General features: G+C 34.6%; 1 protein-coding gene across 7 annotated transcripts in view; it reads right to left on the bottom strand.

Annotated features, from left to right (window-relative positions):
• The window catches only part of IL6ST (interleukin 6 signal transducer), a 55,103-nt gene that overhangs the window by 13,796 nt on the left and 15,724 nt on the right, over positions 1 to 25,583 (bottom strand). For 3 of the 7 annotated variants that reach the window (XM_030321121.2, XM_030321129.2, XM_032593152.1), the window contains 10 exons: positions 22,318 to 22,412; positions 20,943 to 21,022; positions 16,253 to 16,558; positions 15,269 to 15,389; positions 8,414 to 8,580; positions 7,729 to 7,883; positions 5,838 to 5,997; positions 3,006 to 3,088; positions 2,143 to 2,353; positions 1,425 to 1,607 (listed from right to left, as the gene is read on the bottom strand). In XM_030321121.2, the coding sequence (XP_030176981.1) occupies positions 1,425 to 1,607; positions 2,143 to 2,353; positions 3,006 to 3,088; positions 5,838 to 5,997; positions 7,729 to 7,883; positions 8,414 to 8,580; positions 15,269 to 15,389; positions 16,253 to 16,558; positions 20,943 to 21,006 (1,450 nt within the window). In that variant the 5' untranslated portion in view covers positions 21,007 to 21,022; positions 22,318 to 22,412. Of the gene's footprint in view, positions 1 to 1,377; positions 1,608 to 2,142; positions 2,354 to 3,005; positions 3,089 to 5,837; positions 5,998 to 7,728; positions 7,884 to 8,413; positions 8,581 to 15,268; positions 15,390 to 16,252; positions 16,559 to 20,942; positions 21,023 to 22,317; positions 22,413 to 25,583 lie in introns of those variants that run through there. The other 4 variants (XM_030321148.2, XM_030321138.2, XM_030321154.2 and 1 more) reach the window with 3 other exon arrangements.

The following is a 25,583-nucleotide window of genomic DNA, read 5'->3' on the forward strand; positions in this document are numbered from 1 at the left end:
AAGCCATCTTGAATACCTCTTTTATTTATAATCTCTCCATATTAAATCTTTTTTATACAGCCACTTTATCTGCCCACAACAGAAAATAAGGTATTTGTTATACCAAAGTTTATACTTTTAACAAGAACTTTTATTTCCTTAACTTAATTCACAAAGTTATATACGACAGCTCCTTTGCTTTCTTAAACAGAATAATTTTACTTTTTCTTGATGACTCAATATTATCAAGAAGATAAAGAATTTTTAGACTCTGTTGTAATACAGTGATGTTATCAGGACTACTGAGCCACTGGATCTACCTGTGCAACCTGAAGGTCTCTAGAGATTATGCGAGGCTTTATTAAAAACATTTCTATTGTCCAGTTACTACCAACGTGTCTTCTCTCTAGCTCCACCTTTCTTTTAATTTGATAAGGCTAGTAGACTAGACAACCAAATTTATTAAAACTTTTTTTTTTAAGTTTATTTATGTATTTTTGAGAAAGAAAGAAAACAGCGTGAGGTGGGAGGGGCATAGGGAGGGAGAGAAAGAATTCCAAGCAGGCTCTGCATTGTCAGCACAGAGCCCAATGCAGGGCTCAAACTCAGGAAACAGTGAGATCATGACCTGAGCTGAAACCATGAGTCAGACGTTTAACTGAGTGAGCCACCCAAGTGCCCCTATTGTTTTTTTAAATGACAGGTTAATGAGGGCCAAACAGCCTATTTCATAAATAAAGCTCACAAAATTTTATGGCAGATATGTCTTTGCTTAGAGCTTTTCTTTCAGCAATCATATTATTCATAATTGAATTCTAACGGTTATCCTTCTTTACTAAATAAAACACATAAAAGCTGAGTGTTTTGTCTTTAAAGTTGTTCTCTTCAAAGCCACATAAAAAGTTGTACCTTAAAATGCAGAGCAATCTACCACTTTGGAGCTCTACGGTATCATTAGAACTTCCAGTTAAAAGATGTAAGGAAATCTGAATTCTAGTTCTGCTTCCCCTATTCAACAACTTTAAGAGGTTAACAAGTCATTCATATGCTATAGGAAAATATCTTCTCACTGAAGGATGAGGAAGTTAAATCAGGTAAAGAACCATTCAACTAATTACCAGCAGCGATCAGATTATCTTAGATTTGTCTTTTACTTTGCAGTTTTGTTAGTGCTCCTTTGATGATCAAAACACTGAACCATAAACAGAAGATACTATTAACTCTGCTTTGTCCATAAACAGATCCTGTAGTTCATTCAGTGAGATTAAATGTGACTTGATGAGAGTCACACATCGAGAAAACTATATGTAACTTTTAACTATCATAAACTGAAACTCTTCAATAGACCACAATATCTGTAAAACAGACAAAAATATGTAAAAGAAAAATCTGTCTGAAGAGTTACACAAAGGATTTCAACTTAAGTTTTTTCTAGCTAGGAATACCTCTTAGAAAGGTGCGGTGTACAGTGCCATCTTCTTGTTGCCAGTCTGGGATGCACGGCGATTTATCTGATAATACACACCACTCAAGTATATACTTGTTTACAGATTCATTTGGAGCAGTCCATTCTACCCAAAGCATATTATCTTTGGGAAATGCTTTAAGATCCGTGACTGGGCGAGTAGCTTTAAAACAAAATTTGAAAACTGGTGTGATAAATGAACATTAAAAAATTTCAAATTTTGATGTTTTACATTTCCAAACTTGCTATCAGTTTTTGTAGTATATAATATTAATATGAATTTCCATTAACAAAAACACTTTATTATAATTTACAAATAGACAGTAAATTTATTTTGAAACTAAAATTCTTCCTTTCCCCAAATTCTTCAAATGTTTTGTGTATGTAAATGGAAATATTTTCTTCTTTGAAAGCCATAAACAATATATTTAAGTCATATTCATATATGGCTCCCAAAGCTTTTAAATAATATTTAAGAAAACGAGATAATTAGAAAATGAGTAAATAAATAAGTAGTTTACTTCAAAGTTTAAGTGAGCCACATGATAATGGAATGAATTATTTCATTGCTGACTGATTTCTCAAACTATTATAATCGATACTGAAGAGGCAGTCTCAGAATAATTATGTTTTAGGTATTAGAATATGTATTATGTATATGTATTATGAACCACTTTTCCCATCTCACAGATACAAACCTTGAAAATTATAGGCAGGGATAGTTAAAACAGCTGCATCTGATTTGCCAACCAGATTTCTTGCTGTCAGAGTTGCTATGTAACGATCATTTGTGAGGTTTACTGTCCATTTTGTGTCATTCACTGTATAATTCTGTAAACGTGATTTCCATCTTATGAGAGTCACTTCATAATCCAAAATTTTTCCATTGGCTTCAAAAGGAGGCAACGTCTATAATAAAATAATTTTAAAAATGTATTTAACAAATCTTTAATCATTTTTTTTCATGTTCACAAATTCTGCTGTTACGTCAAACCTCCATGTTTAACTGAAAGGCACTGGCAACCTTCTTTTCAACTCACAACCTTAAGTAAAACTACTATATAGTGAATGAAGAGTAAACACATGACTTTGACTAACAGGGAAAGTAAAGTAGCACCATTCTGTTAGCTTTTAGTTCTGTAAACTATTGTGCACTGTGACTATCTGGCCCTAAATCATCTTAGGCTGGAGTACTTTTCTCTCTACCATTTCTTAGTATGGTACACTTTAACACTTATAGACTTGACATTCATTGTGTAATTCCTATTATTGGCATACAGTTTGATTACCCAAAACCTTTATTAACTATTTTCTATGAGGCACTCAGGAAAGTTCAAGGACAGACAGGATCCTTCTTACAAACTTTCATAGAACTGTGAAGTATCTGTGAACTGCAGTTCATGATCCTTTTATGTAGTATATATAAAACTCTGTTTCTATTAAACGCTTTGCTGATATTAAGATGAATAAAAATGTAAGTTAAAAAAACTACACTCATAATGCCATAAAAATGTACTATGTAAGCAATAAAAGAATATAAACATGCATTTTTTTTCTTTACCTTCCATATGAGTTGCACAGATCTATAGCCGTGAGTATGGGATGGCTCTATCTTATACCAGAAACTTGGTGCCTTGGATGGTCCTAAAGAAATGATATAAACTTTTTAAAATAAAAGTTTTTATCATAGCAGTAAAATATAATCCTGGAAATTATTCTCTTATTCTCTTACTTTGTTCTTATTCTTGCCATTCAATCACATGATGTATCTTTTTTTACATGTTTATGTATTTTGAGAGAGAGAAGAGAGACAAAGGGAGAATGGGGGAGGGGCAGAGAGAGTGGAAGAGAAAATCCCAAGCAGGTCCTGTGTGGTTAGCATGGAGCCGGATGCAGGGCTTGAACCCATGAACCGTGAGATCACAACCTGAGCTGAAATCAAGAGTCAGAAGCTCAACCGACAGCTCCACCCAGGAACCCCTAAACTAGCATTTTTCCCATTGCAGCACACCATGCCTGGGTCTTCCTTTATAGAGGAAGATAGCTTGATGATATAGATTAGAATGCTTTTTTTAAAATTGTAAAGCTACAAATATATCCTAAGGTATACCAAAAATGCATCACCATTTCTTACTGCTAAAAATTAAACCGAAAAACCGTATTTAAATATACACTTAAAACCCCTAAATGTGGGGCACCTGGGTGCCTCAGTCGGTTGAGACTCTGACTTCGACTCAGGTCATGGGTTTAAGCCTCATGCTGGGCTTTTCATAGACAGCACAAGTCTTTGGATTCTTTGTCTCCCTCTCTGCACCCTCCGCCCACCAATCACATTCTCTCCCTCTCTCTCTCTCAAAAATAAATACACATTAAGAAAAAAAAAAACCCTAAATGTACACATATGAGAATACAAAAAATAATAAATTGAATAAATATGGGCTAAGTTTATTATCTTACGGTGGGATGACTGTTAACAGGGTATAATAAAAATGAATTCATAGTACTGTTGTGATAATCACCAAACATGTGAAAAATGAAAAAGCACTTTACAGGATCAGGGCACATGGGTGGCTCAGTCGTTTGAGCACCTGATTCTTGATTTCGGCTCAGGTCATGATCTCACGGGTTCATGAGATCAAGTCCAACGTCTGGCTCTGTGCTGACAGTACGGAGGCTGCTAGGGATTCTCTCCCTCCCTCTCTCACTACCCCTCCCCTGCTTATATGTGCATGTGTGTGCTCTACCTCAAAATAAATAAATAAACTTATAAAACCAAATATCAAATGCCAGTAATTAGGTTTTCAAAATTCCTATAGGATCAACTGATTTTTCAAAAAAGGATCTGAGTAACATCTAAACTGTGATGTGCTCATTATAAAGAGGTAATTACAGAGGACAAAACAAAGAGGAAAGACAGACAAGAGAGGCTGGGGAAAAGACTGCCAGTATAAGGGGTTCAAATAGATACACACGCATCAGTATACAAGAAATTATAAAAAAAAATGTTATAGGCCAGAAAGATTTCCTAACATGAAAAGAACCTGGAGGCATCATTCATTAAGTTGAAGAAATGCTTATCTAAATGGCTCATAATTTTCTGGGTATCTGTCTGATTTGACAAAGGTTATGTACCATCTCCCCAGAAAATGCACACAGGCACTAACTACAATATTTTGTCCACATTTTAAAGTAGTTCAGCAACCCCTGCCCCTCAAACTGACCCAACCAGTTTTCAAGACCTCTATGATGCCAGTTTAAGAATTCCTGGGGGCACCTGGGTGGCTCAGTTGGTTAAGTATCTGACTCTCAGTTTCGGCTCAGGTAATGATCTCACGGTTTTGAGTTCGGGCCCCACATTGGGCTCTGTGCTGACAGTGTGGAGTCTGCTTGGGATTCTCTCTCTGCCTCTCCCCCACTTGCGCTGTCTCTCTCTCTAAATAAATAAATAAACTTAAATTAAAAAAAAAAAAAAAAAAGAATTCCCAGCCACGACAAAGGAATCTGGTTGAGGACCCAACTCAGGACCCAATTCAGCAACAGCAGGATTGCTTTCTTTCATGTCATTTATGAGAATAAGAGAAAATTCTTAGTGGAGAGGGGTAGTTTACTATTCTGCCTTTTGAGATTGTCACTTCACCTATCTAAACTGCTAGTAGAGCTGGAAATGAAGGGATATAGGTGGTACAGAAGGTTTTAAAGCCATAGTTGTTGCTATTGACTTCTAAAGGGTGAAACTAGAATGAAAAATATTCAGAAAGAAAAATCTCTATGCCACAGGACTACTTCTTGATTGTTATACAATAAATAAGTAATGTTAGGTGTTTTGGGGAGGGGATCTTACCTTATAACATACACCCTTTTATAACTTTTGGATTGTGCACTATATGCCCTATATGATCGTGGAGAGGAAAAAGGGAAAATGATAATAAACTAACCAACCTAAACTTTAGGATCCTTTTCTAGGGGTTTATTAAGTGATGGTAGGGAAAAAAATGAATAAAAATATAGTACAAATATATTTCTGATAGTGAGAGTCTATGGTATATTTTGTTAACGTTATTTTAATGACTCAGGATATGATTCTCTAGTTAGGGATACTGTGAAACATTCCCTTTTAATAAAATGTTTTGGATTTAACTGTTATGTCAATGGTTTTCTCAAGGTATCTAAAAAAAATTCCATGGTAATCTTCTTTCATTAGTAATCAAATAGAGTTATACAATCAATAATGCACATTTTATATCTTTATGTCCTTAAAAATAAAAGTGTAAAATATAAGTTTGAACAGAATGATCACAAAGTAAGAAGCAATGAGGTTTATACTATTAAGACCTGACACAAGTCATAGCCATAATTCCAAACCTTTACTTCTTCATGGATCTTAATTACTTACTGTCTTCATATGTGATCCCACTGGCTTCTTCACTCCAGTCACTCCAGAATCCTTTACCATCTTCCTTCATACAACGAACCCTAAACACATATTCTGTGAAAGGCTTAAGGTCCTGGACAGTGAAAGAAGTTCTACTGGATGCTGTATCTTCAGGAGGAATCTGAAATCAAAGCAAACCAACCAACAAAAAAAAACCATGGAATTTATTATAAGTGTCCTAAATTCCATTAAGATCTTAGAAATTGATTTAATAAAAGAAAACTAACAAACAAACGCTGGAAAGAAATAAATGCAAGTCAAAAAGCAGTCAGAGTCAGTAAGTTAACAGATTTGGGAAGTATGGAACTATCTATTATTAATCCTTCCTTCCTTTTCTTGATTTTTATATCTTCCTTCCATGAAGCCTGTAACACATAGGGTCTCAGCAGGAAAGAGATGGCGTATTCCAATTAGACTTTAATTCAAGAAGGGTTTACTAAAGGAAATATGGGTAGAGTGTAGGGAAAACTTAGGCAGTGGTCAGTACTCTGGGGCTTGTCACTGTTACCACCCCTAGCCCCAAAGGGACGAGGGGAAGTAGCAGAAACTGGGAGAGGAGGGTGAGACAGGGTTAACTTGACAAGACCAGTGACCTTAGGCTGAGAGAAAGCAGCTCCAGGGAGGAAGCAGGGAAAATAATATGCTCACTTCACTGCACTTCTCTCCTCTCTTGTGCTAGGCCCTCTTCCCCCTCCTCCCATTAATCACATTCACTAGGAAACCAGAGACAATGTGAACCCACAGATGAAATTCATACAGGTCAGCATTCCAAGACAAAGAGTAGGGTAGAGAAGAACAGAGTGTAACTCTGGATAGGCAAAATGAAGCCCAATCAAGAAAAATAAAAACTATCATTGCATATAAACTTGGTTTTCAGGAAACGAGAGAATAAAGATAAATGATTCTTTCTACTACTATGGGATTCCAATATTGAATACAAAAATAGGGGCCTTTTTTTCTATCAGTGAATTAAGATTCTATGTTATTAAAAATATTTTGAAGTTTAGGTATGTATCCTCTCTGTACAACATGAAGCATTAATCCATTTTTGTTTGTTGCTTTTTCTGGTTTTATTTTGAGCCCTTTAAGTGGAATGGAGAGCAGAAGTAGTAAGGTCATGGGCTCAAATCCCTTATGAACTCATTACTGCAATAAGAGACAGCAAAAGCATACTGTTAGTGATAAATGAAATTACAACAAAGAATATTATGGGGAACACAAAGCTATGGTGACAGACATCCTTTTAAAAAGTTCTAAGTACTTCTTTTGGTGATAGCATCATCTCTGGGTACACTATTCTTTTCCTTTTCAGGCTTAGAAGTTCCCCAATAATTCCTTCCTCTACTAAGAGGTTGACAAGCTTTCTAAAAAGGACTAGATAGTAAATATTTTAGGTTGTGGGCCAGATACTCTCTGTTCCAACTCAACTCGTCCACTGTGGCACAAAGTAGCCAAAGACAATATTAAAAAAAATGAGTGTGGCTTTGTTTATAAGAACAGATGGCAGGATGAAATTGGCCTCCAGATTTAGTTAAACCCTGCTCTCTACCTTTGCTATATAATCTCTTCATATACTCCCCCACTTAATTCTTATTTTTTGTGTTCCTTTCACCTCCCACCAAAAATACTATTTCTTGCCACCCTACATCCCTTCCATACTTCATGTAAAGGCTACTGTACTTAGCAAGACTATATTTTCTATCCGAATGTCTTCCTGTTTGCCCTTGCATGAAATACAGATCAAGAAGAGGTGTGAAACAAAATATTACATATATTCACAACCTTAGTATATTGAGACTTTTAGGTTAGAGGGTTCTAAGACTATCTGCGTAAACAGTAACTTGCAAGTTACCTGGCTCCAGATTGAGGCATCTCTGGTCCTATATTGAATGTTATATTTCAGTCTTATAAAACTCTGAATGCTTGAGTTGATCCATGTCAATTTTAAGATACTAGACAGTTCTTCTGAGTTGCTGACTGATAAATTATGTGGTGGATTGGGCTTCACTGAAGAATAAAATAAATCCGAATTTTTATCATTTTTACAACTTCTTATACAGACTCAAAATATACTTATATTTCACTATATTGATTTACTCATACCATATGAACTAATTTTTCTGAAAACAGTACTTATGTCATACTATTATAATGAAAAGATAACGTTTCTGAAGAAATTTTAGTTTTCTTTGTCAATTTATTATGCTTGTTAATTTTTTCAGGTTCCAATATCAAAAGACAAATATTTATAGGCAAAGAAAAACACAATAAAAATGGACCCCACGTACCATGATTACTATGCTATAAATACTGTTTGGTAACTGCACAAATACCAGCAGATAACATTCAAAATAAAAACTGCTATGAGTGCAGTTGGATTATGGATATTTTTCTTTTTCCAAATTATTTTTAATGTTGATAAAAATGAATTTGTAAAAGTCACTAAGATAATAAGTGGTTGTTTCCACATTAAAATTGAAAAACTAATTAATAAGCCACTAAATCTAATAAATTCTCAAATTCAGTGTTATAACTACCTTTATCTACAGGATCAAAATTTATATGATCTGATGTAACCTTCCCAAGGGCATTCTCTGCTTCTACCCAGACTTCAATGTTGACAAAATACACAGGAGAATAATCAACAGTGCATGAGGTGGGGATGTCACGTTTTGTTTTACAATCAGCAAACTTCTCCGTTGCCCTAAATACAAAAATCGAAGACCCGGTCATTAAAAATAGATTTCAAAACATTAGAGTGAAAAATGTTATTTGATGAGACCCAGATTATTACTGCTTAAAATAAATGAATTATAAGTATGAAATAAATTGATCATTAAAAACAAATAAATTTTCTCTAAAACTTGAGTTTGATTTATACCTTACAACACAAAATTATTTTCAAATTTTTACTCCAAGGACATTACATTTATAATACCATGCTCTATCTTCAGTGACCTGTCTCTAAAAATCTATTTCTTGTAATCTTACTACCGTTTCTTTCCATTTCTGAAACAGGATCCTTACTGTACCTGTGATGTCTTTCTTCAAGCAGAGTATGCCTTTTCTAAGCACAATATGTTATGAGGTGACAGGAGGATAGGGATAAGAATTTCTGTCACCCCAGAAAATTCCCTTAGCCTCTTTACAGTCAAACCCAGGCAACCACTTTCTAATTTTTATCACCAAAGTTTAAATGATACTATAATATTTACTCACCTATGTTTAAGTTATACATCAATTAAACACACACACACACACACACTTTTTTTTTTTTTAAATAGAAGGGTAAGTGAAATCCAAAACAAAACAGGTAACTTCTATGAATTTCTGAGGTATACCTCCAACAGGATACTGTATATTATGTCAATTAAAAAAATTCCTAAAAATCAAAAGCAAAATGAAATACATGAACTATGACGTTGAGTTGGTGCTGTAACACAGAGAAAATTATTTTAAGTAACTTTAAGACAGCAATTTAACTATATCCTTAATGAAAGAAAAATAATCTTATAATGCTTAGTATTCCTATTGTTGGTGCTGATATTGGCATTGTTATTCTGCAGCTCTTGTGTTTACTGTGAGTTAAAGCAAATGAATAATTATATTGGTGTTGTTGGAAACTAAGGTTTTCAGCAGCGAAGAAAGGAGATGTAGATGTCAGATGAATGAAATTAAGTAAAAACAGTCCAGATTTTAAATCGGAAACATTGGTATTAGTTCATGATGTATTTTACCTTAAAGACACTTCCCAGTTCTTTCTGCCAAAAAAGCCAAGAAACAACAACCCAGTACCAGTAAGTTCCCCTAGCACCCAGACTGTAGTCCCGAAATGGTATTTCCTACTAAATGGAAACATGGCTACTTGGGAAATGGCTGATTCTAGGTCTGAGGCACGACATATGAACTTAGAAAATGAACTTGGAAAATCACATCATATCAGAAATGAAGAAAGCTGTCAAAGACTAATGAGTAAAGTCAAAGGAAGAGCCAACCTGAGGAAGTTCCTCTGAACCAAAATGGGACAATGTGAGTACCAAGAAAAATGGTAATGGACCGAAACACATCAAATATATTTAAATATGAATTCATAATGAAGGGATAAACCCTTCATTATTTACCTTTGGAGGATGCCAGGGAACTAAGTCATCATAAAACTAGTTGTAAAGGGAAAAATACCAACACCATTTTCCTTCTAAGAACTGTGTACCTCAGGGTAACCAATGATTGATCAAAGGAAGTTTTGAGTATATCCACTTTAAAAAAAAGATGGAATACCACTATTTTGTACCTCATGTACAAACAATGATCACTGATGATGGCTCAAACCTTTAAGTGAAACACTAATGGGAAGCAACACGGTTTAATTGCCAAAACATCCTGCTGAGTCATAAAAACCATTCACAGAAGAGTACATACTGTATGATTACATGACATTCAGAACAAGCAAAAATCTACAGTGAAGAAAATCTGACAGGTAGCTGCCCTGTGGGATGGGGTGAGACAGGGTGGTGGCTAGGACTGACTGGGAAGGAGCATAAGTGAACTTTCTGGGGGTATGATTATGTTTTAAATCTTGATAGGAGTCTGAGTTACATAGCTGTATGTAGTAGCCAAAACTCACTGACTAATAATAAAGTATGTATTTTTAAGATGCACATAAATTTTATGAAAACACAAAAGCTATGGGTGACTGTCTAGTTAATTACATTTAATTAATGATGTAAACACTGAAGCGTGTAAGGGTGAAGTATACTAATTTCTGCAACTCACTTTGAAATGCATTAAAAAAGGTGAAAAGAAGGATGCATAGATACACATCTGTGTGATAAAACAAATACAGTAAAATGCTAATTGCAGGATCTAGGTGATGGGTCTGTATAAACGTTCACTGCAAAGTTCTTCCAGCTTTGATAAAAACTGCTGTCAAGAACAGTTTGTTTATAATCAATTTTTACTTGTGTCTGCAGAGTGTGTCAGTCATGTCAAAGCCAGGTCCAGTACACAAAACCTGTCTTTGCAAAAAAAAAAAAAAAAAGAAAGAAAAAGAAAAAGAAAAAAAGAATGGGAAATTTTATAATCAATGGATTGAGCTGACAACACACCTGAAACCACTGTTCAATCTTGGTATCAGAAAAGCAAAAATCCTCAACCAAAACATCTGTTAGATCTAATCAAGGAATTCAGTAAAGTTGTAGGATTCAAAATTAAAATACAAAAATCAGTAGCGGTATTTTTACACTTACAAAGAATTTTCTGAAAAAGAAATAAATTTATCCCATTTACAATAGCATCAAAAAATAAAATAGAAATAAATTTAACTAGGGAGGTGAAAGATCTCTACTCTGAAAACTACAAGATACTAATGAAAGAAATCAAAGAAGACACAATAAGAAAGGTATTCTGTGTTTATGAATTCAAAGAATATTGTTAAAATGTTATCACCACCAAAAGCCATCTGTAGATTCAATGCAATCGTTATCAAAATTCCAATGGCTTTTTTCTTTATACAAAAGTAGAGGAAAACACTCCTAAAATTTATGTGGAAACAGAAAAGACTTTGAATAGTCAAAGAAATCGACTTTTTTTTTTCAAATAAGTCTCAATTTTAATAAGATCCTCTACATACACGTTTGCTACTGAAAACTGAACTACCACAAAAAGTTTTTATTGTAATTCCAATTTTTGAAAACCAGAAAATCTAGCCTATGCACCCTGCCCTAATTATAATTATGCTCTAGCCAAACCACCCAATATTCTCTATATATTCCTCCTGTGCAAGTTACTTGGCTTCCAATTTGATGCTAGGTTTTCTTGTTTTTTTTTTTTTCTTTAAATGTTTTTATTTTTGAGAGAGAGTGTGTGAGCAGGGGAAGGGCACACACACACACGCACACACACACACAATCCGAAGCGGCTCCCAGCTGCCAGCAGAGTCCTACTCTAGAAAGCTCTAGTCTGATTCCTAACCCAAATGAGCCACCCCGGAGCCCCATGTTAGATTAACCTATCTTAATGACTTCAGGCTTCTCAAACACATAAGCAACACTCAAAATCTATTAGTGCTTCCTTGGGTCATATCAAAAAGTGAAACTAAAGTATATTTAAGTCATTCAAATGCAAACTACAGGATTCCTCTCAAATTACAGGTATCAAGGTAGAAAAGACAAGACAGAGCTAATATCATAGATTGTCAAAATCAACTAATTATGCTAACTAATACTTGAGTAGGAAGCCAAGAATACCTGACAGAGAAGACCCTCTTCACAATAAATAGTGCTGGAATAACTGGATATTCACATACAAAAGAATGAAATTATACCCTTATCCTATACCATTCACAAAAATTAACAAAAAATTGAAGACTTAAACGTATGACCTCAAACCATGAAACTCTTAAAAGAAAACACAAGAATGAAGCTGCTTGACATGGATCTTGGAAAAGATTTTTTTGGATACGACACTCAAAGCCCAAGCAAAAATAAAAAATAGGTAGGCGGAACTACATAAACTAAAAATCTTCTGCACAGAAACCATCAACAGAGTGAAAAGACAACCTAAAGAACAGGAAAAAAATATGTGGAAACCACAAATCTGATAAGGGGTTAATATTCTTAATATATAAAGAACTCATCCAACTCAACAGCAAAAAACCAAATAACCCAAATAAAAAATTGACAAAAGACCTGACTAGATTTTTCTCAAAAGATGATAAATGGAAGGGCGGCAGGTACATGAAAAAATGCTCAACATCACTTGTTATGAGAAGAATTTTAATTAAAACCATAATAAGATATCACCATATGCCTATTAGAAGGGCCATCTTCAAAAAGGTAAGAGATAATAAATGCTGGCCTGCATGTGGAGAAAAGGGAACTCATATGCACTGTTGGTGAAACTGAAAATTGCTACAGCCGCTATGAAAAACATTATGTAGGATCCTAAAAAAATTAAAAATAAAACTACCACACATGATCCAGCAATTTCACTTCTGGGAATACATCCAAATGAATAAAAACTGCTAACTTGAAAAGATATCTGCACACCCTGTTCACAGAAGCATTATTTGTAACAGCCAAAGTATGGAAACAACGTACAGGTCCATCAATGGATGAATGGATAAAGAAAGTGTGGTTTATATATACAATGGAATATTATTCACCCATGAAAAACAAGGATCCCACTGACACATCATTTTCTTTCCTTTATTCACAATGCAACTCAAATTTTAAAGTTTTTTTCTGGATGCAATAAAAGGGAAAAATCAGCAATTTTCAAAAACTTTTGTAACCACAAATAACATATAATTTGCATACTATCCAAGACATTTACAATCTAAATTAGATGACAAATAACAAACCCAAGCAAAAAGTATGGACATGGACATAATAAAAGACTGGTGACTAAAAAATTAATCTTTTCCTTGTCTGCGACAACAGGGATAGACCTTGAAGGCATTATGCTAAGTGACATAAGAGAAAGAAAAATACTTATTATTTCACTTGTTTGTGGAATCTAAAACAAACAAACAAGATAAAACTCACCCAAAAAAGAGATCAAATCTGTGGTTACCAAAGGCGGTGGGAGGAGCGAGGGGAAATTGGAGGAAGGTAGTCAAAAGGTACAAACTTCTAGTTTTAAGATACTAAGTACTAGGGATATAATGTACAACATGACCATAGCCAACACTACTGTATGATACACAGGGAAGATGTTGAATAAATCTTATAAGTTACCACAAGGAGAAATTTTTTTTCCTCTTTAAAAAAATTATACCAATATGAAAAGTTGGATGTTAGATAAACCTATTGTGGTAATCATTTCACAGTACATGTAAATCAAACCACCACGCTATGCGCCTTAAACTTACACAGTGATGTATATCAATTATTTCAAAATAGGACTGGAAAAGATAAAAATGACTGTCAGAAAGAGTAGACATAAATTGTCTAACTGCTTATTACTCCAGTTTAAATCAAGATAAAAGGTGGTGTGTACCTTTAGGAAAAAAAACAAAGAGGAAAAAGAGAAAAAGAGTCAAACACTATGTGGTGGTTCCTGACTGGAGGTATATACCACCCTTACAAATTACTTTTGAAAAAAAAAGAAAAAGGTACCACACACAAATCTGATTGTCTAGATGTAACAGCAATTTTTAGGATGGCACAAAGGAACATGTTAAACAATGTGTAACTGCAACTTTAACAACTGAATTGCAAAGAAGAAGAAAGAAGAGAAAACCAGGTGGAACCTATGGTAAAGACAAACTTATAAAACGTTATTAATTTGCAATGCATAGAGATTATTTAGATTGTGATTTGAACACATGTAAAAATATATACGTATATTCATGACAGAGCACAGGTAATACAGTCAATGATAATGTCATAGTGTATGACAGATGGCAGCTATGCTTATGGTGAGCACTGCACAAGGTATACAGAATTTGAATCACTATATTGTACAGCTCAAACTATTTTAAAACTGTGTCAACTATACTAAAAAAATATTAAAAAGATGTATATACTTATATATCATGAGACATGATACTAACTGAAAATGCAACGATATACTGAAGTATTTTCAATTCTATTGCAGTATAATAATGGTATGTAGTTATGGGTACTTTAAAAAAAAAAAGTTTACTCAGTTTTGAGAGACAGAGCGTGAACAGGGGAAAGGGAGAAAGGGAGAAGGAGACACAGAATTGGAAGCAGGCTCCAGGCTCTGAGCTGTCAGTGCAGAGCCCAACACGGGGCTCAAACTCATGAACAGTGAGATCATAACCTGAGCTGAAGTTGGCTGCTTAAACTGACTGGGCTACCCAGGTGCCCCGGTAGTTATGGGTCTTAAAAAAGGGTCCTTATCTTTTAGAGATATGTACTGAAATATTTATGGATGAGATGATATGATGTCTGAGATTTTAAGATAATCTGGGGTGGGATATATATAAGATTGGTCATGAGCTCATCATTACTAAAGCTGGATGATAAACACAATGGGGATTTATTATACTATTCTTTCCACTTTTAAATGTTTCAGATGTCCTAAAATAAAAGCTTAAACAAATGTCTAAAAATCTGAGACACCTGGGTGGCTCAGTGGGTTAAGTGTCCGACTCTTGACTTTGGCTCAGGTGAGAAGTTCGAGTCTCACATAGGGCTCTATGCTGACAATATAAAGCCTGCTTGGCTCTCCCTCTTTCTCTGCCCCTTCCCTGCTTGTGCTCTCGCTTGCTGACTCTCAAAACAAACAAATAAATAAACAAACAAGCATTAAAATGAAAAAATGTTTAGAATTTTGCATTTAATATTTCTACTTGAAGAAATAAAAACTCCAGCACAAATGACTAATTTACTAAATTTAACATAAAAAAAACAAGAACAACTTGCCATTCAGATTTTAAAGTGAAGTTTGTTTCCAGGTATGTTTCCCTTCCAGGATCCCACTGACACATCATTTTCTTTCCTTCATTTACAATGCAACTCAAGTTTTTAGGTTTTTCTGGAGGCACTAATAGGGAAAAATCAGCAAATTTCAAAAAGCTTTTTGACCACAAATAACATACAATTTATATACTACCCAAGATATTTAAAACCTAAATGAGATGATAAATTAACAAACCTAAGCAAAAAGTATAGAAGACTGATGACTAAAAAACGAATCTTTTCTATTTGCACTCATACTTTTTAGATTAAATAATACATATTTTCTATACTAACTGTCATAACTCATGTTTCAAATTGTCTACACAAAATCAATTTTCATTTATAACTGGATATCAATATTAACTGATTTCTCCATGAAGTTTATTTTAATAATACTGCATATGTTATTAAAGGCAATTAAATGGAAACAAAAATAATTATATTTCTCTTCCTATTACTTTCCAAAACTCTGCTGGAGGAAAAGCAAATCCCAAAATTATGGTTTTGGGTATCCATAAATTTGATAATCCACTCTTGGGTCACACTAAGTTTATTTACTCTGACATAGGACTTTCTCCAGTATTTCTTCACTTTCGCCAGTTAGTTGCTTTATATGTGCATCTTCTCGGCAATTAAGGGATACTGAAAGTTACTATGACTACATTCATAAACTTCAACAATGTTTTGTGGGTCTCATGTCAAAACATTTTTTTTAGAAAACTGATGGATACCTGACTTTCATAAAAGAGAAAACTTATGTTACTCTTCAGGCTTTTTGTATATTATTAATGCAAATATAGTTCCGCTTCAAAACTTATTTTTTTTAATTAATTATGTCCAAAAGTCATTAAGCCAACAGACTGCCACATTTCATAAAATCCAACAGACATTACAAATGTAATTCAACAGTCATAACAAAGTCTGAAATAAGGCAAAAACAAAACTTACAGCCTGAAATTATTCTGATTCCATAAACATTCTGATCAATCTGTCCAAATGTACGAATGTTGCAAGTGAGTTGAATATTTAATAAAGATATATCTGTAAATGTGACACTAGATGCTGTTCTGTTTATGACGGTATATTGTTCTTTAGGAACAGTAACATGGTTTGTTTTCCAGAAAATGTAATTAGCATTTACATGAAAATAATCCATGCATTTTTCCTTTAGCACACAAACTGCAGTGAAATTAGAACCAAGTTGTACAACTGGAGATTCAGGTTTGATATGACCACATGGCTCTAGAAGTTCACCTGAAAAGGAACAACAGAAAATATAAAAATGGACTGAATTATTCTGGTACAAAATGGCATTTTATATCAAAGCAGTCCCTCAATATTGAATAAATTATCTCTAAAGACAGGAAAAAAGGAACACACAGTAAAAAACAAAACAAAACATGGCCAGAATTCAATGCCTAAATTTGTAAAGAAATACACAAATTATAAGGCTAATGAAAAGAAAAACGTATGTAAGCTTCAGCCCTTTTGATAGTTATTCCAACTTTACTTTAGGAAACACAGACTGCCTGCAGCATGATTCAGACTTATTCCACCACCAATCCTGTTCCTTGATTCAGACCCAAGGTCTAAATTAAACCCTCCAGAAAAGAGGCAGTGGTAGGTTCTGCTCTCCAGTCCTGAATGGTGTTGGGCGGGTAGATGGGGGCAGGGAAGATAGTATGCATGTTCATTTAACAAAATTCAGACAACAAAGTAAACAGCAAGGGAACAAAAAAACCATGGAGACTAGAACAAGATGACCAAATATATGTTTTAGCAATAAGTATATGGGATAAAATCCCATATTAAAAAACAAAAAAATCAGACCGCATGAAAAAATAACTATACCACAACTATATGCTTTAACTATACTCAATTCCACGCGGATGAAAACTAAATCCCTATCTCCAGCTCTAACTTCCTACTGTTTTCAATAGCTTGAAATACATACCCATGTGAGATTTTCTGTAAGTACTCTAAGGTGAACATATCTAAAGATATATGTACCACAGTTCCCTTTAAACTTATTATTTCTCTATCTCTGCTCAGAGCACCATGTGCATCCAGTGATCTAGGCCAGATACCCTGCAGTCACCTTCAATGTCTCTAATTAGATTCCTCCAACAGGAATTACACCACGGCCTGACCTCCTTCCAGTTTATCCTGCATACTACTACCCGAGTTACTATTCAAAATGATCATGCTATTTCCCTATTTTAAATTATTTAATGGTTTCCTGCTACCATCAACATAAAATTCCCAACTACTTGGCATGATTCTAGCCTCACTGCCCAGAAATGTAAGGCAGCTTTCCCTAGAAAATCCCATTTGCCAATGGGTTCTCGGGTGGTTACCTATCCTAACTGAGCTTCAGTTTTTTTCACCTGGAAAATGAAGTTACTAAACAAGTGTTTCTGAGATTAAAAATTACTTATGTAAAACATCTATCTCAATGCCTGATATTCAACAGTCTACCAATAAATGGCAGCCTATCATCATTATTATTAATCTCCAGAGACAATCAAGTCACACTGATAGGGTCTGGAAGGTTCTCTCAAAGTCATCAGGAAGAATTAAAAACAGTTTTTTGCAGTCAAAACTGTACTCCAAAATGGAATCCTGGACTCTCATAAAGCCTATAATGCCCAGAGTAGGAATGTGTATTTCTTTGTTTCAAAACTCATAATGTGGGATGTTTACATGACCTTGCTATTATTTATTTATGTTTACAGTAAATCCCAGTGCATTACTCTAAACTTCCAATTGTATGGAACTTCATCTTGTGGGGTACTAACAAGTTACTCTGATAGTGGGCCAGTCCTTACAAATCCCTAGACCTCACTTTATTCCTTGGTAAAATCACTCCTATTTTACTTTCTCTAAAGTAATTATAAGGAACAGTAAGTACACAATACACTTTACAGAACTACATGAGACACAACTACAGGCTCAGTATTAATACTTTTTAAACACACAAAATAAGAGAAATACCAAAAATGAACAAATGTTCCAAAGTGAAATACAGGTTCATTAAAATCATCCTATGCTAAATTAATACCATTTTTACAGGGCTACCAGGTTATTTGAGATTAAATTGTTTAGAAAGAAAGCATTTTAATTTTTAAGCATCTGAGAAAGTTAGTTGGGGTAATTACATAGACAAGATGAAGAAATGTGGATTAGAATATACTATAACATGTAATATAGCATGAACATTACAAAACTGTTATTTGGTTGTTCCTGAGTTACAAAAACAGAAATTCCATTGGTTCAAACTAAATTGAATCTTAATTGGTTGATTACTCAAATATAAAAAATACTACAAGAAAAGTCAGCGTGAGAAAGGTCTTGAGTTGAGTAGGCTCAAGTGCCTGCTCTTAGCCCTTGTGCCAGATTGTATTTTCCAAACATGGTCACACCTATATATTTATCCCATCCCACGTGCTCTTCTTACAATGTGACTGATACTCCTTCCACAAAGAAATGGGGTCAACTCCTGCCCTCAGATCTGTGTGGGTACTAATGGCCCTCCGATCTGCCTCAGCTAATGGAGTGTACTATGTGACTTCCAAGGCTAGATCATTAAATGAATACAACTTTTGACTAGCTCTCTTTTTCTCTTTTAGAACATTTGTCCTTGGAACCCAGCCACATGTTGCGGGTGAGCCAAGGTCACATGGGGAGACTACATGCACTGTTCTGGCCAACAAACCCAGCAAAGTCCTCAAACTACAGCCAGCATCAACACCAGACATATAAATGAATGTGCCTTCACATGATTCTAGTTCCCAATCTTAGAATACTCCAACTGAGGTCCCAGATATCATACAGCAAAGATGAACAGTCCAGCTATTTTATTCATGACACACAAACCGTGAGAAATAATAATGATTGCCATTTTAAGCCTAAAGTTTTAGAGTAATTTGTGAAACAGCAATAACGTGGTCCTGTTATTCTGAACATATTTATTGATAACTTGGCAGAAAACAGAGAGACATCCACACTTATCAAATTAGCAAAGGACAAGACTATGAAGGATTGACAACACTTTGGATCATAATGTTAGGATTAAAATTATATTGAAAAAATAGACCAGTAGGCTAAAACCAAGATAATGAACTATGCCAGAGAGGAAAATACCTCCCATTCAGGCTGATATGAAATAAATACAGGGTAAGGGAGAAATGGCTTAAAAGTAATTCATGTGAAAATAACTTAAGAATTTTCACTGGCTAGTAGCTTAACATGAAACTACAGTCCATCTTAACTGGAAAAAACTATGTTGATTGAATAAAAATGATATTTAGATCAAAGTAAATTATAAAATTACTATACTCAGACCAAGTCCAGTTTTGGTACATTAAATTCACTTTTTTAAGTGTATTTTATTCGAACCTCAATAATAATTATATAATTACTATCCTTTTTATAATGTTTACTATGGGCCAGGCACCGTCCAGATGCCTTCTGTATAATAATTCATTTAATCTCCATAATAACCCTAGGAGTTAGGAACCATTATTATTCCCATCTCATAGATCAGGAAACTGAGGCACAGATTAAGCAACTGGCCAAAGTCCTACAGCTGGTAAGTGTGAGAGGTGGGATGGTCTAGTATTTTGAAGGTGCTATGGGCAACCAAAGGAAGAATGAGAAGTGTAATCAGCATGTACAGGGTTAGAAGCCAAGGCTGTAAAAAATAATTAGGATAACTGCGTAAGTTCAATTTGGGGAAGAGAGGCCTCAAGAGACACATAAACACAGTTCTTCAATATGTGAAGAGTTGAACAGTGGGAAGAGAAAGTGGGAGTAGTCTAGAACTAGGGTTAATGGGAAAACATTTCAAGGAGAAAAATTTGGGCTTCAGAATAAGGAAAGATTTCTCAAATAGCAACAATTTTCAAAATAAGCTTTATGTCACTTAAAGTGTTCAAAAAGAGCTGCATTCCTAGATTTAGAAAGGGGATGATTTATAGCAGTGCTTCTCAAACTATCTGTGGTGAAAAGATCAGTATGGCTTTTTCTTCCCCCCAGTCTTTCACAATCTTTGCTCTGTACCATTTTTGATGAGACAAGTCCAGGGATCACATGCTTGGGTATCATGGCTATGTCAAATTGTTAAGAACTTCTAACATTTATTCTTAATTTCTGTACTTAAGGGGACCAGTAACAACAACCAGTTCTCAGATGGGCATCACGTTGTGGTCTAGTTTGAGCAGTACTGCTCCAAGTGACCTCTTTATTCTGGTATCACAATAACACTCCTGCTCAGTGATACCTTTGGCCACTAAATGTAACAGACTTTCCCCTATGTATTAATTGAAAAAAAAAAACAAAACCAAAACCCAACAAAACCAACAATATATTTTTTCCCCTCCCCACCTTAAAGTTATTGCCAGTATACAGAAACGGCATTTAGGATTACTGGGTGACTGTTTCAACTCAAATTATAATTTACCAGGAGTATTTTTACATTTCAAAATCATTTTTAACAGCATTATTCTCTCAATAATGATCCTAGAAAAAAATAAAAATAATTATATAATTATGAAACATAAGATTAATTATAAAATTACATAAAAATATATAAACCTAATTTGTGATGCTGGGAGGAAGGGTATTTCATGAATCTTACCTACAGATTCAGTGGTGAAGAAAATAAACAATGCTTGCACTATCCAAGTTTTCAATGTCAACATCTTGCATTAGATATTTCTGTAAAAGACATAGAATGGTATTATCTTTAATATTTTTTCTCTTACAACACATAATAACACAATTTCTGAAGCTCTTGCTTCCACTGTATAATCATCTTCTAAACGGTGATAAAATTTTATGAGGATGCAGAAAACAAATTTAAGTCTTCAAAACATTTTTCTTTATTCCCACTGGAGTTATGGCTAATAAAATAGTGATGGAAAACAACTTACACTTTAAGATCAATTAAAAAAGCAATCCTGTTTCCTTTGATGTGTAGACTTGTACTATTAGTAAACACTATGTGAGACAATACTTCAGAGAGACAAATTTCTTCATGGCAAAACCCACCAAAACCAACCTCAAAAGATATTTGCCAAAATGGAAAAAAAAAAAAAGTTTGTAATTCATACCATGACCAAAAATATCCCCTGATATATGAAGAATGCCTACAAATCACTAAAAAATTCCAACACCTAGAAGAAAAACAAGCAAGACGAGCTGAACAGACAATTTATAGAAAAGGAAATACAAGTAATTTAAACATATGAAATGATACTCTCAACTTCACTCATAATGAGAGATGCAAATTAAAACTACCCCAGACAGGAATACAAGATAAAAGAGACACGCTGGAAAACAATTTGGCAGTTCTTTACCAAGTTAAAAGCACATAATAACACTGGGCATTTCCACTCCTAAGAATGTATCCAAGAGAACTAAAAATACATGTCAACATGAAGACTTTTACTCAAATGTTCATAGCAGCTTTAGTCATAATAGTCCCCAACTAAAAAAAATGTCTATCAACTGGTGAATGGATATACAAATACCCAAACAATCGTATATCCATACAATAGCATACCACTCAGCAATACAAGGGAATGAACTAGTGATACATGCAAAGCATGAATGAATCTTAAAACATGTGGAACGAAGGAAGCCAGACACAACAGGCTATGTACTGTATAATTCCATTTACAGGATATTCAACAAATGGCAAAATTAAGGTGACAGAAGGCAGATAAAGGGCTAACTGGGGCTGAAGTGGGGAAGGGGAATAAATGTAAAGAGGCACAAAGGAACTTTCTGGGGTGATGGGAATGTTCTATGACCTGAGTGTGGTGGTGACAAGACTACACATTTAATATTCAAATAGTCAATAGTCAAAATTCACTGAATTGTGTTAAGAATAGTGAAAGCTCTAAGATTTTACCCTACTTGCAAGCTAACAAGTTAGCCTGCCAGTTCTATGGATACTGGCAGAAGACCTGAAACTCCTGTTGTCAGAGACAAAGGACCTGATTACTCACACCAGGAGCAGCATTTTCAGATTATCAGCATTTTCTTGCGCCAGTTGCCTGAGCCCCAATTCCGACACAGCATTGTGAAGAGAGTCAGGTAACACCTGTACACACAGTGGGTTATGTTACAGGAGAGAAGACTGAGCTTAAAAACCCAGATCTTTTCAAACGTCAGTAAGCATGCTTGCCTTTTACTCTGGAGGAAAACATTACCCCTATTTTTCAAGGTTGTAAGCAAACCTTCAAGAGACCTATGAGGAATTGTATCCTAACAAACTGTACAGTAAAAATTGATAAATTTTATTCTTTATAAATTAAAACTCAATTTAAAAAACCCAGCAAAATCTACTTGGACAAGGTGTATACCCAAAAGACATCAGTGCCTCACTCCTCTAAAAGACACGTACAGGAATGTTCATACAAGTTTTAATCATAAATAGTGAAAAGTAGAAGCCCAAAACCAAAGAAATGGTGGAACAGAAAAATTCAAGTAACTAAATCACAGTAATGAAAAAGAATTACAGGTACTCAAAACAAAATGACTGAATCTCACATACAATAGAGAAGAAAGCAATCAGACACAAAAAGTATACATGATTCCCTTTATACAAAGCTCAAAATCAGGCAAATGTAATATGTGGTGATAGAGATCAGAATAGGAGTTATCTTTTTTGGGGGGTGGAGAAGAGCACAGTAGAGAGCAATCTGGGATGCTGGACATGTTCTCTATTTTGGACTATGGTTATGGTCTGTGGACTTCATTGCATGTAAGTTGCACAGTAAAAATTGTAAAAAAATAAAACAAGAACTACCCAATATCATTTCTAGTTTTGGTCAAAAAATAAAAACTAAAAAATTATCAACAGTGTTATGACTGTTGAGAGGTTGAGACTATGAGACTACGACATAAAGGCCGTCTCATACACTGCACATTACAGCATAAAATGGCATAACCTTCCCAATAAACTGTACACTTAAATCTGTGAATTTTATTATTTGTAAAGTAGAACTCAGTTATAAACCAAGAAAAGAACCTATGCACAAAAGGCATATGCTCAGTTTTGCATTATCCATCAAAATTAAAACACCTATGTTTGAATCTAATGATTATATTTCTAGTATTTTATACTACAGATATGAGCAAAATGACACATATAGAAGATTATCAACTACAGCATAGTAAAAGGCTGAAGCAACCTAAATGTTCGTGAATCGGGGAGCAGTTAAATTATAGCACATCCAAATAGAGCATACATGTACCTACAAAAATGAGAAAGCTCTAGATCCACAGATATGTAATGATATCTAAAATACTGTTAATGTAGGGGTGCCTGGGTGGCTCAGGTCATGATCTCGCAGTCTGTGGGTTCAAGCCCCGCGTCGGGCTCTGTGCTGACAGCTCAGAGCCTGGAGCCTGCTTGGGATTCTGTGTCTCCCTCTCTCTCTGCCCCTCCCCTGCTCATGCTCTGTCTGTCAAAAATAAACATTAAAAAAAATTTTTAAATACTGTTAATGTAGAGAACAGTATATTTTTGTTATTTGTGGGAAGAAACCACAAAAAGGTAAAACACACAATCATTTCCTTATATATGCACAAAACACCTCTAGAAGGATAAAAATTCAAATACTGGCTGCCACGAGGTAAGACACCTAAGTAGGAGGGAGACTCTCTACCATATACTAGTTGCACCTTCTATGTGACTTTAGTACTTAATCAAAAAAACTAAATTAAAAATTTTTTTATGTTTATTTATTTTTGAGAGAGAGGGAGAGACAGAGCGTGAGCAGGGGAGGGGCAGAGAGAGAGGGAGACACAGACTCCCAAGCAGGCTTCAGGCTCTGAGCTGTCAGCACAGAGCCTGACGCGGGGCTCGAACTCACAAACGGTGAGATCGTGACCTGAGCCAAAGTTGGACGCTCAGCTGACTGAGCCACCAGGCGCCCCCAAAAAACTAAATTTAAATTAAAAAATTCTTGATGCATAAACTCTCCCAAATAACACTATTACTTCTTGGTGAGGGCTTCACAGTACTATATTTGGAACAAAGTATTCTTTTATTAAATAGTAATACTAACTTGATTTTATGCACTCCCTTACCATGTAACAGTCACTCCATAAACAATATGTTCATGAACTATTTAGATTCTCCCAAGGTAAAGGTATAAAAAAAGTTAAGGCGCAGGAACCATTTTCCTCCACCTGTTGTATCTCTTATTTGCCAACTTTAAATAGTCCCATATGAGAAAACTCCACATCACTCAAGTGTTCATCAAAACAAAATAAAATATCAAGGCATGTTAGGAGAACAATATGTGGTCATGCCATCCTGACCACCCCCACCAAGTACCTTGTTCACACTGTGCAGAGGATTCTCTATGGTTCCTGGAAACTGGCAATCTTTCTACTTTTGCACTATATTCTTACAACAAAACTCCAAAAGAAGAGGTCCCATGAAGGTATTTATAGTTACCACAAAGCAACTAGATTTATCTAAGCGGGGCCACAAACACATTAAGTAAAGGAAAACAGGCAAAGTTAGGTTTCACATTTTTTAGTTAGAAAACAATGTTTCCTAATTTTTAAAGGATTGTCATTGAGATGTGATGAAGATACATGCATTACGGAACTTAATTTCATAATTCAAACCTAAGAGATGGAAACACAGTAGCACTAGCTAAAATATTAAATGCAATACCGCCAACTTAATTTTGGGGCTTATCTTGTTTTAAAATGGACAGAATTGACAGTATCCTGCTTATTGTTCCTGTCCTTTCAGTTTGTTGACAAGACATATTCAATTTACAGTTCTATTATTAGCATTATCCTCCTTCATCTCTTGCAGAATTTTCCACACATATATTATAACCACATTGCAAACAATGATTTTCCTTGATATTTGCATGTTATTTTGGAAGATTTTATGGAGCTAAAACATAACTACTAACCACAGATACAGGGAATGTTTATTCCAAGCAATGAGTGCTTCTTCTGCAGTGGCAATTCCTCAACTGTGGTGGTTCAACACAGTAATGCGTTGAAAGGTGCTATAAGATGCATCACAAGTAATTCACAACTATTAAAGTAATAAAGTTAATAAATGATGTAAAAAATAAAATAAATTCAACACTGTCTCTATAGTTGATTGTTCTTATTCACTTTGATTCCCATGGATTTTCTCAAGTGGGAGAATGCATGGGAATTATAATGGATAAATATTTAATAGCTTTGCTCTTTATAATTATTTTTTATAATTATTTTTGTTATTTGTGGATTG

The sequence above is a fragment of the Lynx canadensis genome, chromosome A1 (genome assembly GCF_007474595.2).
Source record: "Lynx canadensis isolate LIC74 chromosome A1, mLynCan4.pri.v2, whole genome shotgun sequence".
Lineage (NCBI taxonomy): Eukaryota > Metazoa > Chordata > Mammalia > Carnivora > Felidae > Lynx > Lynx canadensis.